The following is a 13,029-nucleotide window of genomic DNA, read 5'->3' as shown; positions in this document are numbered from 1 at the left end:
TCATATACACGAACCCCGGCCTAGCCATTCATTTTGGAAAAAAAACATATTCATATATTATTTATATTCTTTTATATAGCAATATGGAGAATAAGAAAATTTTAAAAATGCCCATTTTTATTAAGAAAAGATTTCTTGAAAATGGGATCGGTCCCGGTAACGGAGTGACACGTGTCATTGACGCCGCGAAGACGGAGTTGACGGCCAAAACCAAGCCACGTCTCCGGTCCAGTCCAGTCCTGACCAACCAAGGCGCCTCCTTGCGGTGGTCGTGGACCCCACCCAGCTCACGTGTATGGCTGGTGAATCCGGTCGCGGATGCGGGTCCAATTTCACCCACACCCGACCCGTTAGCTCTTCCTCTCTCTTTAGAGCACGCCGCTAACCTCTCCTTCTAGATCGGCGTCATTGCTCCTCCTTCTTCTGCTCCTTGGAATGAGCCATGGCGGTGAGTTCCAGACGCCTCACTGCTCCTCCTCCCTTCAACCTCAAGATCAAGAGGATCGCCGTTGCTGCTCCAGCTTCGCTTCCTGCGCAGCAGCAGCAGTTCAGGGTGAGAAGGTTCCTGCCTGGGGTTCGTTGTTGCTGCAAAGAGCCCGAGTTCTTTAAGGTTAGTAAAGGGAAGAGGAATGCTGCTTCTGAGAAGGGGGATGATTGGTGGAGTGAGCCGAGGAAAGGGTCTAGCCCGAGAAGAGTTCGCGCCCGTGCCATGCCTGCTCTCCCTTTCCCTTCTTCTCGGTTCTTATTTTTTTCCTGAGTTCTTAATCTTTTGTTTTTTTTGTTTTTTGTATGTCTGATAAGTCTGAAATGCTAGCATCTTGGTTTAAGTTGAATTCTTAGTAAATAGGAGGCGCGATTATGATAGCAAATGGGATTTTTATAAAATCTTTTTTGTCATACAAAAGGGAATTTTTAAATATGAAGAATAATTTACTTTAAAGGTTTTTTCATCAGCTCTGTTGAACTTTTGCTGTTGTGTTTTGATAGAAGCATTTTACTTGTATTTCCCTTGGCTCAAGTCTGTGTCTTGCTTTTCCTGCAAATCAAGAATTAACAATTGTGGGGATATTGGAGGATGGCTTGTGTGACCATCATTTGAAGCGTTTCTTATTTGTCAAAGACAACTACTTTATTTTATAATGAACAAAAATTTTAATGTATAGGAACTTTACTGAACATTTTCAAAGGACAGTAATGAACAGTATGTTCAAATATAGGCATTTTATTCTGTTTTAAGAATGTATAGTTATTATAAGAAACTTTTCTTTCTAGCTATATTCTGATGTCCTTTAGACTAGTGCCTTGCTTTTATATTTAGTGTGTAACTGTGAACTTTAATTTTGTAGCTCAAAAGGTATGTCAAAACAACAGGACTTCTACCCTAGGTGCAGTCCAAGAAATTATTCTCCTCAGTCTCGTGATACCCCCCCGAAGAGAGGTTTGTTTGAAACTTATGATAAACCCACTGATGATAAAGTTTTTTTCCTACCATATACTAAGAAGTTAAATATATCTTCTTTTGAAGAAATGATGGTAAGTTGATTTTAGTTTAACTCAAGCTGGTTCTATGATTTTTAATTTGGTTTTGCTCATTTTGTTTACATTACTCTGCTTTCACCCTTGTCATTTGAAATACAAAAGAATAAAAATTCAAAAGTAACTAATGATTAGGAATGTGTATAGGTAAAGGAAATTAGTGTTAAAAATTTTAATCAACATTTCAAGGAGCATCTATGCTGAACAAGGCTAGTTTGTCCACATTTGTTAATTTGCCTTCATGTGTGGATTTCCATTATGTTGAAGAAAGAATAAATAAATATGTGTTATGCTACCAATATGAATAATTGTATTGTTGAAAGGGATAAGAACCTGCTACATTTTTTCAGTTATTATAATGGGAATTTGATTAATTTTGAAGAATGCCTAGTTAGGTGAGATATTTCACTGTTACCTTTCAATTTGAATTTTTGGCTGTTAGTCTTTTTTTATTATTTTTCTTTTCTAATTTATAAGCACAATGGCCCCTAAACAGTAACTATTAATAAATTTTCTAGTTTTAAATTTGTGTTCTAAGAAAACATCATTGTTTCTTGGCATCTTCTTATAGACACTGGTATTGCTAGTGAGAAGGATTGGGGGATCAACTTGCTTGATGAGCATGTAAATGAGGTTGGCACTAATGAAGATGGTAGCACTTGGTACCGAGAAAGTGGGGAAGACCTTGGGGATAATGGGTATAGGTGCCGGTGGGCCCGAATGGGTGGTCGATCTGCTGATGGGTCCTCAGAATGGAAAGAAACTGTAAGTACCAACTATTACTTGTTTGATTGTTGTGGATTGAATATTTACACTTGATCTTATTCTTTTTACTTATCAACAGAAGTAATGATATTTTGCCTTAAAATGTTAAAGCCATCTTGTTATCGCCTTCTAAATCATTATATAATGTATTCTGACTAATGCATTCTGACTATTAATTTTGATTGTACATATTGCCAGGCTTTCAAATTTTATTTGTTTACCCGTACAATGGCTACTTAATGATGTCCTTTAGATTAACACATGAACTTTATTGTGCATAAATGAAATGTTCTCTTTTTGCATTGAAAAGGATAATAATACCTTTTATGTTGAATTTATCTCAAGTCAACACAACCTGAGCAGTTAAAAATTTAATATGACGTGAAACATTCAGCATGTGGAGATGTGCATTTTGTTTTAATGATTGTTGGATAGCATGTTTCTTCATGCAAGGAATGTCCACAGTGTTCTACTTGGATCAAAGGGTGCCCTCTCTCCGGCGTTGGACTTGGCATTTATCTAATACTTATAAGTGGCTCATATATTATAGTTTTGAAATGTGATTGAAGTGGTGTTGGCTTTAAATCCAAGACACAGTTTGCAATTACTAATATTAGCATGCTGTTCTATCCAAATAGTCCTTTTGTATGAAGATGATTTCTCACTTGAGCTGTGATAACTGATATTACCTAATTGTGCTGGCCAAAGCATCTGACCAGGTAATGTAACGAAGCCTTGTATATGTTGCTGATTTTATGTATTTTTATGGCTGTGGGTCCATGGTTGAACTTCAATATTCACCCAATTTTCAACAGTTTTGCTGAATTCACCTGGCTGAGTTACTGAGTTAAAGTTTAATTGTTTTATTTCTTTGAGATTTTTTATTGTTCCGTGTATTTATTTATTTATTGAACCAGGAGAAAATGCATTTCATCAAGAGATCTAAAAAGATCTTATTGAGTTTTGATATTATGAAATTCTTCTGTATAATGCATATGCATACTAAGATATCTTGATGGAAGATTGCTGATGAATTCTCAATCATGATATCCCTAGCTTAGCATCTTGGCATTCCTTCAAACTGATCCTTGCTATGCCTTATTCCTATCTTGCTTGACATACTCTTCCTATTTCATTAGATTGTATCCCCTTGGAACTTTGGCAGATACTGACATTAAAGTTTTGTCTAATCCATCTAATTTACCAATCAACCTGTAGGGTAAATAATAGATATATGTATCAGTTTATTGGTGTGGTGGGCATTAATTCATTTAATTCTGTTGGGCCACTACCCATTCTTCCTTTCCAAATGGCAAGTTTCTTACAAAATTTTCAATATGAAGTTGGCTATCCTGTTACTAAGTTGAATATTTCAGAGACCAGGTCTGACTTACAAGTAATTGTATATGTGGACTTTTTCACTAAATTATCAACAGCCACATCATTAACAAAACAAACATGTGCACACTTGTGATTGAAGAAAGTCATCTGCATAATTTAAGTAAGTTGAAAAATCCTTTCACATCCCCTAAATCAGTAATTACCTTTTGTAACTGCAACTCAGGATTTTAGGGAGTTTTGAACACACAGTTCAATAAGTGTATAGGCAACGAGTATTTTGGGCACCTTTATGTGTCAATAAGAGTAATGAAAACATGAGTAAATTTGTTCAGAGTGGTTTTACTATGTTTAAGATTGTCAAACACTTGCTTTAAATTTCCACACAACATATCCCATAAGTTTTAAAGGAAGAGCACGGAAAAACTATTCAATTCTGGTGCTTTCCTCACGATGCGTGTTTCAAACAATTCTTTCACTCCAGTGGAGGAAGGAATTTCCAAATAGCATCCTTTTGTATAGTAGAATGAATCTAAATTCATTGAATTAAACTCATGTTGGATCTTTGAGAAATTTATTTAACTTCAAGCTTCTCACTGAACCTGTTTGGTTCAGCTAGATTAACATGACAACAATTGCTATTTTTGCATTTGCAAGTATTTTGGGCATTCTAAAATTGTCCAATTTGGTACTTCTGGAATATGATGGAGTTTGCAACATTTGTTTAGAGCATTGACATGAAGGTATTGAAGGTTTGAGCTCTGTTCTACACAATTATTATTGATCAAATGACAGTAGCCATTCAAGCATAACATAGGAGCTTTTATATATTATTTTGAGTCAGTTTAATGCTAAATCAGTATCTTATTAAGTTACTTTCTTTGATTTTCTTCACAGTGGTGGGAGAAAAGTGATTGGACTGGATATAAAGAATTAGGTATGCTATTTAATTGACCAGCATCCTATAGCAATTTTTCTTGATGATATATTTTACAACCAGCTGAGTGATTTTGCTCTTACTGTATGTGCTCAATCAAGTTTTGGCCAAATGTTTTTATTCTCAACTTGAACTGAAAGAGGCCACCCCTGGCTATCTGCAAGATAATTCACATATAATAATTGATAGATATAATAATAACGCCAGGACATTTAATTAAATACCATGGGTAGCTAATGTATTAATAACTGTTCATTGATATTTAATTTCCTTACATCTGTGTGTTTTTCCACATATTTAATGCACTTTTTATTTTCATCCTTTTGTGTTTTTACAAATAAATTTAAAACATCTGAAACCTTATGTGACTGAACCAAAATCTGAAATGGATTATAAGACCTTGCTATGAGTGAAAAATGTCATAAATAATGAGATCATGGATGATTAGTGCTCAATCTCATCTCTGACCCTATATAGAGTAATCTCAGAAATAAGAATATGGCCGCCATCACTGTGGGCTATTTCATAAAGCAATACACTCTGCATATCCCTTCCATTCAATTGTTGAGACTGTTTTATTTTAATTTCTGAGTTATACGATCAATATCACTAATGAAAGTCACTGGTATTTCACACACACACACACACACACACATAAATATATATATATATATATATAAAGTTCTGTTGTTGTGCTTTTGCTTCATAGACTCTGTTGCATATTATTTACAACAAATTTGGACTTAACTTTGAGTTTGAGCAACCTTTCTATGATATTGTTCAGATCATCCAAGAGATATATTTCATACATCTTGTAAATATTAGAACATACTGTACAGCTTGTGTTGCGGGGAATTAACGCTTCAATGTTACCCTTTAGTCCGGGCTTGAGTATAGTATAATGAAGATTGTAATTCGGTATATCTTTTTCTTTTGAATGATCTATTTTCCTCTCCAAGAGTATTGCCACCTACACTTTAAATAATAATACAAAAGGATGATTATTTATTGCAAAATATCCAATTCTATTTTTATCATATGTCTATCATATTCTTATATCATCATTAATTATGTATAGGTGCAGAAAAATTTGGAAAAAATGCTGAAGGAGATTCATGGTGGGAAACATGGCAAGAAGTTCTTTACCAGAATGAATGGAGGTATATAATCTATGTTGGACTTGCATGGATATCAGATTCTTGAATTCATATTTTCAGTGTCAGCCAGGATTATTACCATCATATGCCATCTGAGTTCTCAGATGACAAGCTTTTATGTAGTATGTATTAGATGCAAGCAAAACAAATTTTCCATGCTTGATTAAACCAAAAGATAGAGCTACTAGGATGAGAGGGCCCACGCTATGAGAGGTTTGGAATAGCATATGGAGGGAATCTCTAGTATTCTGATGCATTGGAATGTTTATGATCACATCTTTTATGGCCTCTCAAACAAATTTATCAAATTCTTCCAAGCTCCAAGCTCCAATTAATTTTGAAGATTTCCTAAAAAAAGTAAGGTAACTTTATCTGCTAAATAGTTCTTCTTTCTGTCTACTTCATCATATGAAGGTTCCTTTGTTTTGGTAGTGTTCAAAAAGATCAGAGCTTTGAAGAATTTGATTTGTTCGAGAAGCCTTTAAAGATGTGAATCATGTGATCATAAACTGTCTGATGCATCCAAATACTGGACACTCTCCTGGTAGCAAGGAGAAAAGGCTCTTGAACTAAAAATTTGTGTTCATTTCTCTTCTCGTGCTGTTCCCAACTATCCTTTTTTTTAATTAACCATTGTGGGACTACCAGCTAAGTTAACATACAATGGTTATATCTTTTTCTCTTAACCTACTCTTCGTATTTTTTATTTTGTATTTCATGTTTCTCTCATATGATGCACCTATTTTTTTGATGTCTTCATCTAAACCTTTTCATCCGTTTTGCCTATTTTAAATTTGTTCTTTAGTGATGTGAAGATGATGCAGAGTCAGAACAAATTGGCTTGTAAAAGATATTTAGTGAAAGTAAAGATTTAGGAAATTAAGGAAATTAAGAAAGAATGGATAGAGAAGTTTGATAATGAGATGTTCAGATGGGCTAAAGAGCTTGCCAATTGCTAGCCACATGACCAGATTCTGAAAATCAGATAATCCAAATTCTCAATCCTTCAATATGTAGTGAGCCATTCAAATAGAAGAGCAATACAATTATGAAAGAAATGATCAACCTTTCTTACTCTAAGATTCTTTTGTCCTATGAATAAAAAAAATGAGAAAAAGGAATGATCTTCTTTCTTTTTCTAGACTTGTATGAATATGAAATCATAATGGGAATGCTATTATGAATAGGAATGGCAAGATCCTACTCCTATGATTTACATTGTATCAGGCTTCTGAATTTCAGATGAAATAAATTGCATCATATGGACTATTTCTTTATTTCCTTTGGTATTTTAAATCATTCAACAGCTCTCAGGACAATTCTCTCGAAGTAATTAGTAAACCAGATAAGTTTTAGTTTTTATCAAGCAAAAAGTTTATTCTTGTAGTATCTTTCATTATGGGAGAATTTAAGTAACTTTATTGCGCATTTCTTTTCTACTTACCACTTCTTCCACTTCATTTATTTCCAAAAGAAAACATTGTTGAAATATTATGTTCACCTTTTATTGATTAGAAATTTTGTGCTTCTTAGATGCATGCATTTTACCTACCGAATCTTTCCACTTTTCCTTAATCTAGATTCCCATGCATTGATGGATATACGGGATACCAAATATTCATGACTTTTGATGATGTTCTCATGAAGGCAAATCTTCATTTTATTAAAAATAGGAATTCTAGGTTGTGTCAAGAATCATCAGCTTGATATAGATTCTGTAGACACTTTGAAAGTGTCACAAGTTTCAGCTGCAGACAAATTTCAAAATCAAGATATGATGACAAATCGGGCATGCAGATGGATTTCCCATATCTATATGTGTGTGACCATGTGAAATTTTGTGTTCTTCATTATAGCATGTGAATAAGATTTTAAGATGAGGAAATTCATTACAAATATTCAGTTGAAGCAGTCTAGAAGACCTTTTTTTTGTTCAGAAATTTCTCCCTTTTTAATGTATTTAATTGCTTTCCTAATTATGCATTTCTTATTCAAGAGCTGTATTTTATCTCATTTACTAACATAAGGATGAACTTGAAATATAGTCTATATTCTGTTTTACTTATTTATTAAAGTACTAAACAAAACTCTAACTAGAAGGGTCCAAACATGCATACAACAGTATGAAGGTATCATTGTCAAAACATGTTGACATGGTTCTTCATGTAAGAAGTGTCACCTAAATGATGCCATGCAATATAGCAACAAGAAATATTTAATGACAGTGCAAGCTAGTTTTTAACTAAACTGTAGAGAACTTAGTACTTTAAATTTTGATTTTAATTTTATTTGCATAGGTTGATAGATATCGATTTTAAATGGACTTCATCTTGTTACAGTTCTGATAAACAAGCTGAAATTGTAATTCTAGTATTCTTATAAGTGTTTGGTTGGGGTTATGAAAACCTAGATGGAATTGTAACTAATATTTTCGTATGGTGTTTGGCTGGGTTGTAAAAACCAAGGTTAAGTTGGTCTGGGGTTTACTTGCTTGATTTGTTTTGAGGGGAAACCTTTATCTGAAGTTGACTGAACTTGGATTTGATTAATAATAATCAAATTAAATTCTGTAATATTAAAGTTTTTCTTTCTAGCTAATGATGAATGTCGATTGATATTAAAAAGTTATTAATATTAATAAATTAATATATTTAATTAATTGATCTAATCTTTAAAAGAAAAATTATTTGCTAAGCTAATATATCCTTAGGTGTTTGGCTAGAGGTGGTAGGATAATTGGGTTATCGCCCAAACTAAATACGACCATAGTACTTATGTTCTTTCTATTCTCCATTTAACCTCTTGTTATTGTCCATTTTAGTATTTGATACACTTGGCTTTCTCCCTAATGTTCATAATTTTTTGTTTTGTTTGATTTCCACACAACTTTTGGGTTTCTTGATTTTGAATGCTTTGCATGATATTTTGAAACCGTGAAAACTTAATGTTAAATTGTGTTTAGAAGGTTGTCTGCATCCTTGCAATTTATGTGTAACAGAGACATTAACTTTTATTGCAGCAACCTTGCAAGGATAGAGAGGAGTGCTCAGAAACAAGCAAAGTCAGGGTCAGGGACAGCTGGATGGTATGAGAAATGGTGAGTTTCTTTTGACAGTGCATCATATCCACTTTATTTGTTTTTACTTGATTCTTCCTGTGTTTCTAGATGATGAATGTTATCAAATGCAAGTTTCCATGTAGGTGGGAGAAGTATGATGCTAAAGGTTGGACAGAGAAAGGAGCTCATAAATATGGCAGATTGAATGATCAATCCTGGTGGGAGAAGTGGGGCGAGCATTATGATGGGAGAGGATTTGTTCTTAAATGGTTTGCTTATCACCCAGTTCTTCTCGAATTCAAATCAGCATTTTTAACTTACCATTTGCTCAACTGAGCGCTTAAGACAAGTAAATCTTATCGTCAACAATTCACTGATTTAATGAATATTTTGATTGTAGATATTTGTTTGTTCTGGAACTATGCCCATCAGCAATATTTTGTACACTATTTTAGCTGATCTAACAAATGAGACCTGAGTTAACTTCTTATCTGAGGCCATTGTTGGATGTCGTCATATAAATTTTTCAGCAGAACACTATGGCTTTAGTTTTGGATGTTCAGAAACAATGTGTAGTACTGTATGTTTTACAACCTTGGGTTGCTTGTTCTTCTACCAAGACTTTGGCTCTTCAAGTCTATAATCAAATTGAAAGTAATATTTAATCCAACCTAACAATAAAAGATATCATCTGCAGAATTTCTTGGTTTAAAATATTATTGCTATTCACAAATAGTTGTATTTTGTAACTAGATGAATTCTAATAGCTCAGAAATCCATTTGGGATTTATAGTTTTATTTTGGTTTCCTTATTTAAAGTTTGCTTGATGTGACGTAGTTTGACATCTTCTGAGTTATTGGGCTGAACCTCTTTGTCTGATGAAATCGATCATTTAACTCTGTTTACACTATTACAGGACTGATAAATGGGCAGAGACAGAGTTGGGGACTAGGTGGGGAGACAAATGGGAGGAGAAGTTTTTTGCTGGGATAGGTTCAAGGCAAGGAGAGACATGGCATGTATCACCTGTTGGCGAACGTATGGCATTCTTCCTTAATAACAGTGAATAATTTCTATGAGGATCATGTGTGATTCTTTGTATTATGGTGACTAGTAGCTTTACTTCATTGGTTTGCACATTTCATATAATTCTGCCATATCTTAGATGCAAACCAAACACATGTTATCCTGGTATAGTTTCACCCAAAAGTTTAAGCTGGTTGGATGAGAGACTCAAACTTGCACATCAAATCTAGATATGTGACTACTGGTTTCTTGGATATATTTCATCATTTTGTTGTATGAACTGATGAAAGTTTAGTATGATACTTTGACTTTCTTATTTCATAAGATCATGACCAAATCATCAGATCACCTGATGTATTGCAAATGCAGTATTATAAGGCATAATTGCACTTCTAGTCCCTTAACTGTGTTCATTCTGTTTCAAAAGTCTTAAAGCTATAAGCTATTCTGAATAAGGACCAAACCCACTCACTTTTTCATATTTTAAGGACTATTGCTGCAATCTTGTTCTTAGTTCAAGCACCAGATTAAACTCTTTTCTAGGCTCAGAGATAGTTGACTGTAACAAAAAATGCTCTTTCACCTTAATTTTTACTACTATTATAAATTGTTATGCTGTATGTGGCTTTTTTAAAGCCTGCTTTATCTTTTATGTTATGTGCATCCTCTTGAATTTATCATCTATGTCTGGAGCTTCTATGAGGACAGGATCTTGTTTGATGACAGATTAGTTGGTCCAGATTATGACATTTTTTCTTAATTTTTCCAGGTTGGTCAAGAACGTGGGGAGAAGAACATTATGGAAATGGGTATTGTATATTTCTTTTCTACAATTTTGCTACATAATTAAACACTGTACCGGTTTTGAGTTATTATAAAGGTTACTTTCGTGGTAGTTTGTGCTTGCAAATTAGTTAGGTGAAATCATTTTAAGCACTAACAGGTTTGTATTTGAAGGCAATTCTCCGTTGTCTTGCACCTGAAACCGATATTCTTATATTGTTTGAAACTCACATGTTTTTACTTATCACATGATTCTTTCATATATATCCATGTAAAGCTTAATTCTTCCTATTAGATAACTGTATCAACAAGTTTTATCGGTCTCCATAACACGAACAAATAAACAAGATTCATTTTTTTGTTTATTACGTTTATTGTGCTCTTAGTTTTATAAGAATTAACCTTTAATTGAGGTAACTTTTCTTTCAGAAAAGTACACAAATACGGGAAAAGCACAACAGGAGAAAGTTGGGATATTACTGTGGATGAAGATACTTACTATGAGTAAGACAATTTTCTTTTTGGTGCATGTTGTTCTTGTGTGTCCTTGCTGCAAATGCAAACCAAATATATATCATGTGAGCTCGATTGAGCAGCTGATAAGATACATTCACATTCATGTTTACCATGCTAGGGCAAACAAACACATTATTTATAATTGATTCAATCCGGAAGACTAGACTTGTATATATTTATATTCATAGCTATTGACTCAATTAGTGGCAGACTTGACTAGTTACTCTAGCACGGATGATAATAGACATGGCCTTTGAAACCGATCACAGCATGCTTGTTCTCAAAACTATTCTTGATATTTTTATCTTTCTTTGTTGTGATCTGTTGCTCGACAGGGCCGAACCTCATTATGGATGGGCAGATGTTGTGGGTGATTCGACACAATTGTTATCAATACAACCTCGGGAAAGACCACCAGGTGTATTTCCAACTCTTGATTTCGGGTTATCAACACAGGAAATAGAGGAGACGGATGATCCTCCTGATACGCCTGCAGACACCCAGTGAAAGAACGTATTTATGCAGTCCTAATATTTTTTGGACTTGAGCTTTGTGCTCAAGGACACCTATTGTAGGAAATGTACTCAATTCATGTGTTTAATTCATTCTTTGAATTCCTATTCTTTTGTTTCATTTTTTCTTGTTCTTCTACTCATTTGAAAGAAACTAGTTTGGTGTGTTTTTCCATTGTTAGGGTCATCCGTAGGATGTCAATTGATCAGTTTTTTTTTAGGTCGCTAGAAAAAGCAGGAGTGTGCACAAGTCTTAGCGGAGTAAGTAGGGATAAGGTCGATGTACACATAAGCATTGAAATCACCTGCACACAAGCCATTACTCATATTTTCAATACCCTCATTTGTGATTTGAACTCTCACCATTTGTAAAGGATTTTAAAAGTAATTCGGCTACTAATAGAACATTTGGTAATTGGTAATTGATCAGACTATTAGAGAGTAGTTTGTTTGGAGCTGTATTTGAGCTAAAATTTTTAGTATGAAATTAATTTTCAGTCAACGCATGAAAAAATTATTCTTATTAGTTTTATATCGTAACATATATAATATTTTAGTAGTATTGTATACTAAATATTATATTTAAAGTATTTTATTACTGTATGGCTTATGAAATAAAATTCAATATATTAATGAGCTTTTAATTTCAAGTTAAATCAGGCTCTTGAGATAATAAAAAGTGACTCAATTTTTATTTGAAGTTAAACCGAATCCGGCTTAGTTTTTAAAATTAAAATCCAACTGCATTTGAATAAATTGGAGTCAATTTCACTTAGAATCAAGCACGAGCAGTTCCGCTCAAACTGATTGCAATCCTAATTACGGATAGTTTTTCCTTTTTAATTATTTGATTGTAAGAATTCTGTTTTATAAGAACCCACCACCCAATTTTTTGATTTTTGTATTGGCCTTGTTTTCTCATATAGTCGCTTAGCTTTGCAGTAAATTATATGCATATGTAATCGCACATTGTTGGGTGTACAATCTTATAATTCAAATTTCAAATGGAACATTGTTGTGCGTTAATAATTTCGTACCAATTTATTTAGCAATGTTTATCCTAATAAATGGGCAAAGGTTTTTTTTTTGGCCAAATAGACTATAAGCTCTTTTCATTTAAAAAAAATTAAAGATTTATGTAGGTGTGGAGTAATCTAAACAAACACTTATACCTCATTTTACATGGTTTTGGAGTTCATTCTTAAGTCCTCCTTGAAATAAAACCTTATATAAAAAACCAGCTGTCCATAGACCAAGAGACCATTAGCGTGAGGATTATTTAATTTATTATATTTTCTGAGCTAATAATTTCATGCCACTTACTTTACTAATGTTTATCTTTACTGTTTGTTTGTGAGTTTAGTACTGTCTCACTCGATTTTGTAAGGATATTTTTTTGA

The 13,029-nt window shown here is 33.5% G+C and overlaps 1 protein-coding gene across 2 annotated transcripts; it reads left to right on the top strand.

Annotated features, from left to right (window-relative positions):
• The first annotated feature begins 355 nt into the window (after positions 1-355).
• On the top strand, positions 356-11,750 carry LOC120275825. Of its 2 annotated transcripts, none has more exons than XM_039282548.1 (11): positions 356-738; positions 1,347-1,438; positions 2,108-2,301; positions 4,537-4,576; positions 5,655-5,736; positions 8,753-8,830; positions 8,935-9,060; positions 9,709-9,830; positions 10,588-10,627; positions 11,036-11,105; positions 11,453-11,594. In XM_039282548.1, the coding sequence occupies exons 1-10, from the start codon at positions 443-445 to the stop codon at positions 11,088-11,090; spliced, it is 1,125 nt and encodes a 374-aa protein (XP_039138482.1). In that variant the 5' UTR covers positions 356-442; the 3' UTR covers positions 11,091-11,105; positions 11,453-11,594. The 2 variants fall into 2 exon arrangements, with proteins under 2 accessions (XP_039138482.1, XP_039138474.1); XM_039282540.1 differs by having other exon boundaries at positions 358-738; positions 11,031-11,105; positions 11,453-11,750.
• The last annotated feature ends 1,279 nt before the right edge of the window (positions 11,751-13,029 follow it).

This window comes from Dioscorea cayenensis, chromosome 2, assembly GCF_009730915.1.
Source record: "Dioscorea cayenensis subsp. rotundata cultivar TDr96_F1 chromosome 2, TDr96_F1_v2_PseudoChromosome.rev07_lg8_w22 25.fasta, whole genome shotgun sequence".
NCBI classification, from domain to species: Eukaryota; Viridiplantae; Streptophyta; class Magnoliopsida; order Dioscoreales; family Dioscoreaceae; genus Dioscorea; species Dioscorea cayenensis.
Note: the sequence above shows the minus strand (reverse complement) of the source record. Positions and strands in the feature narration are given on the sequence as shown.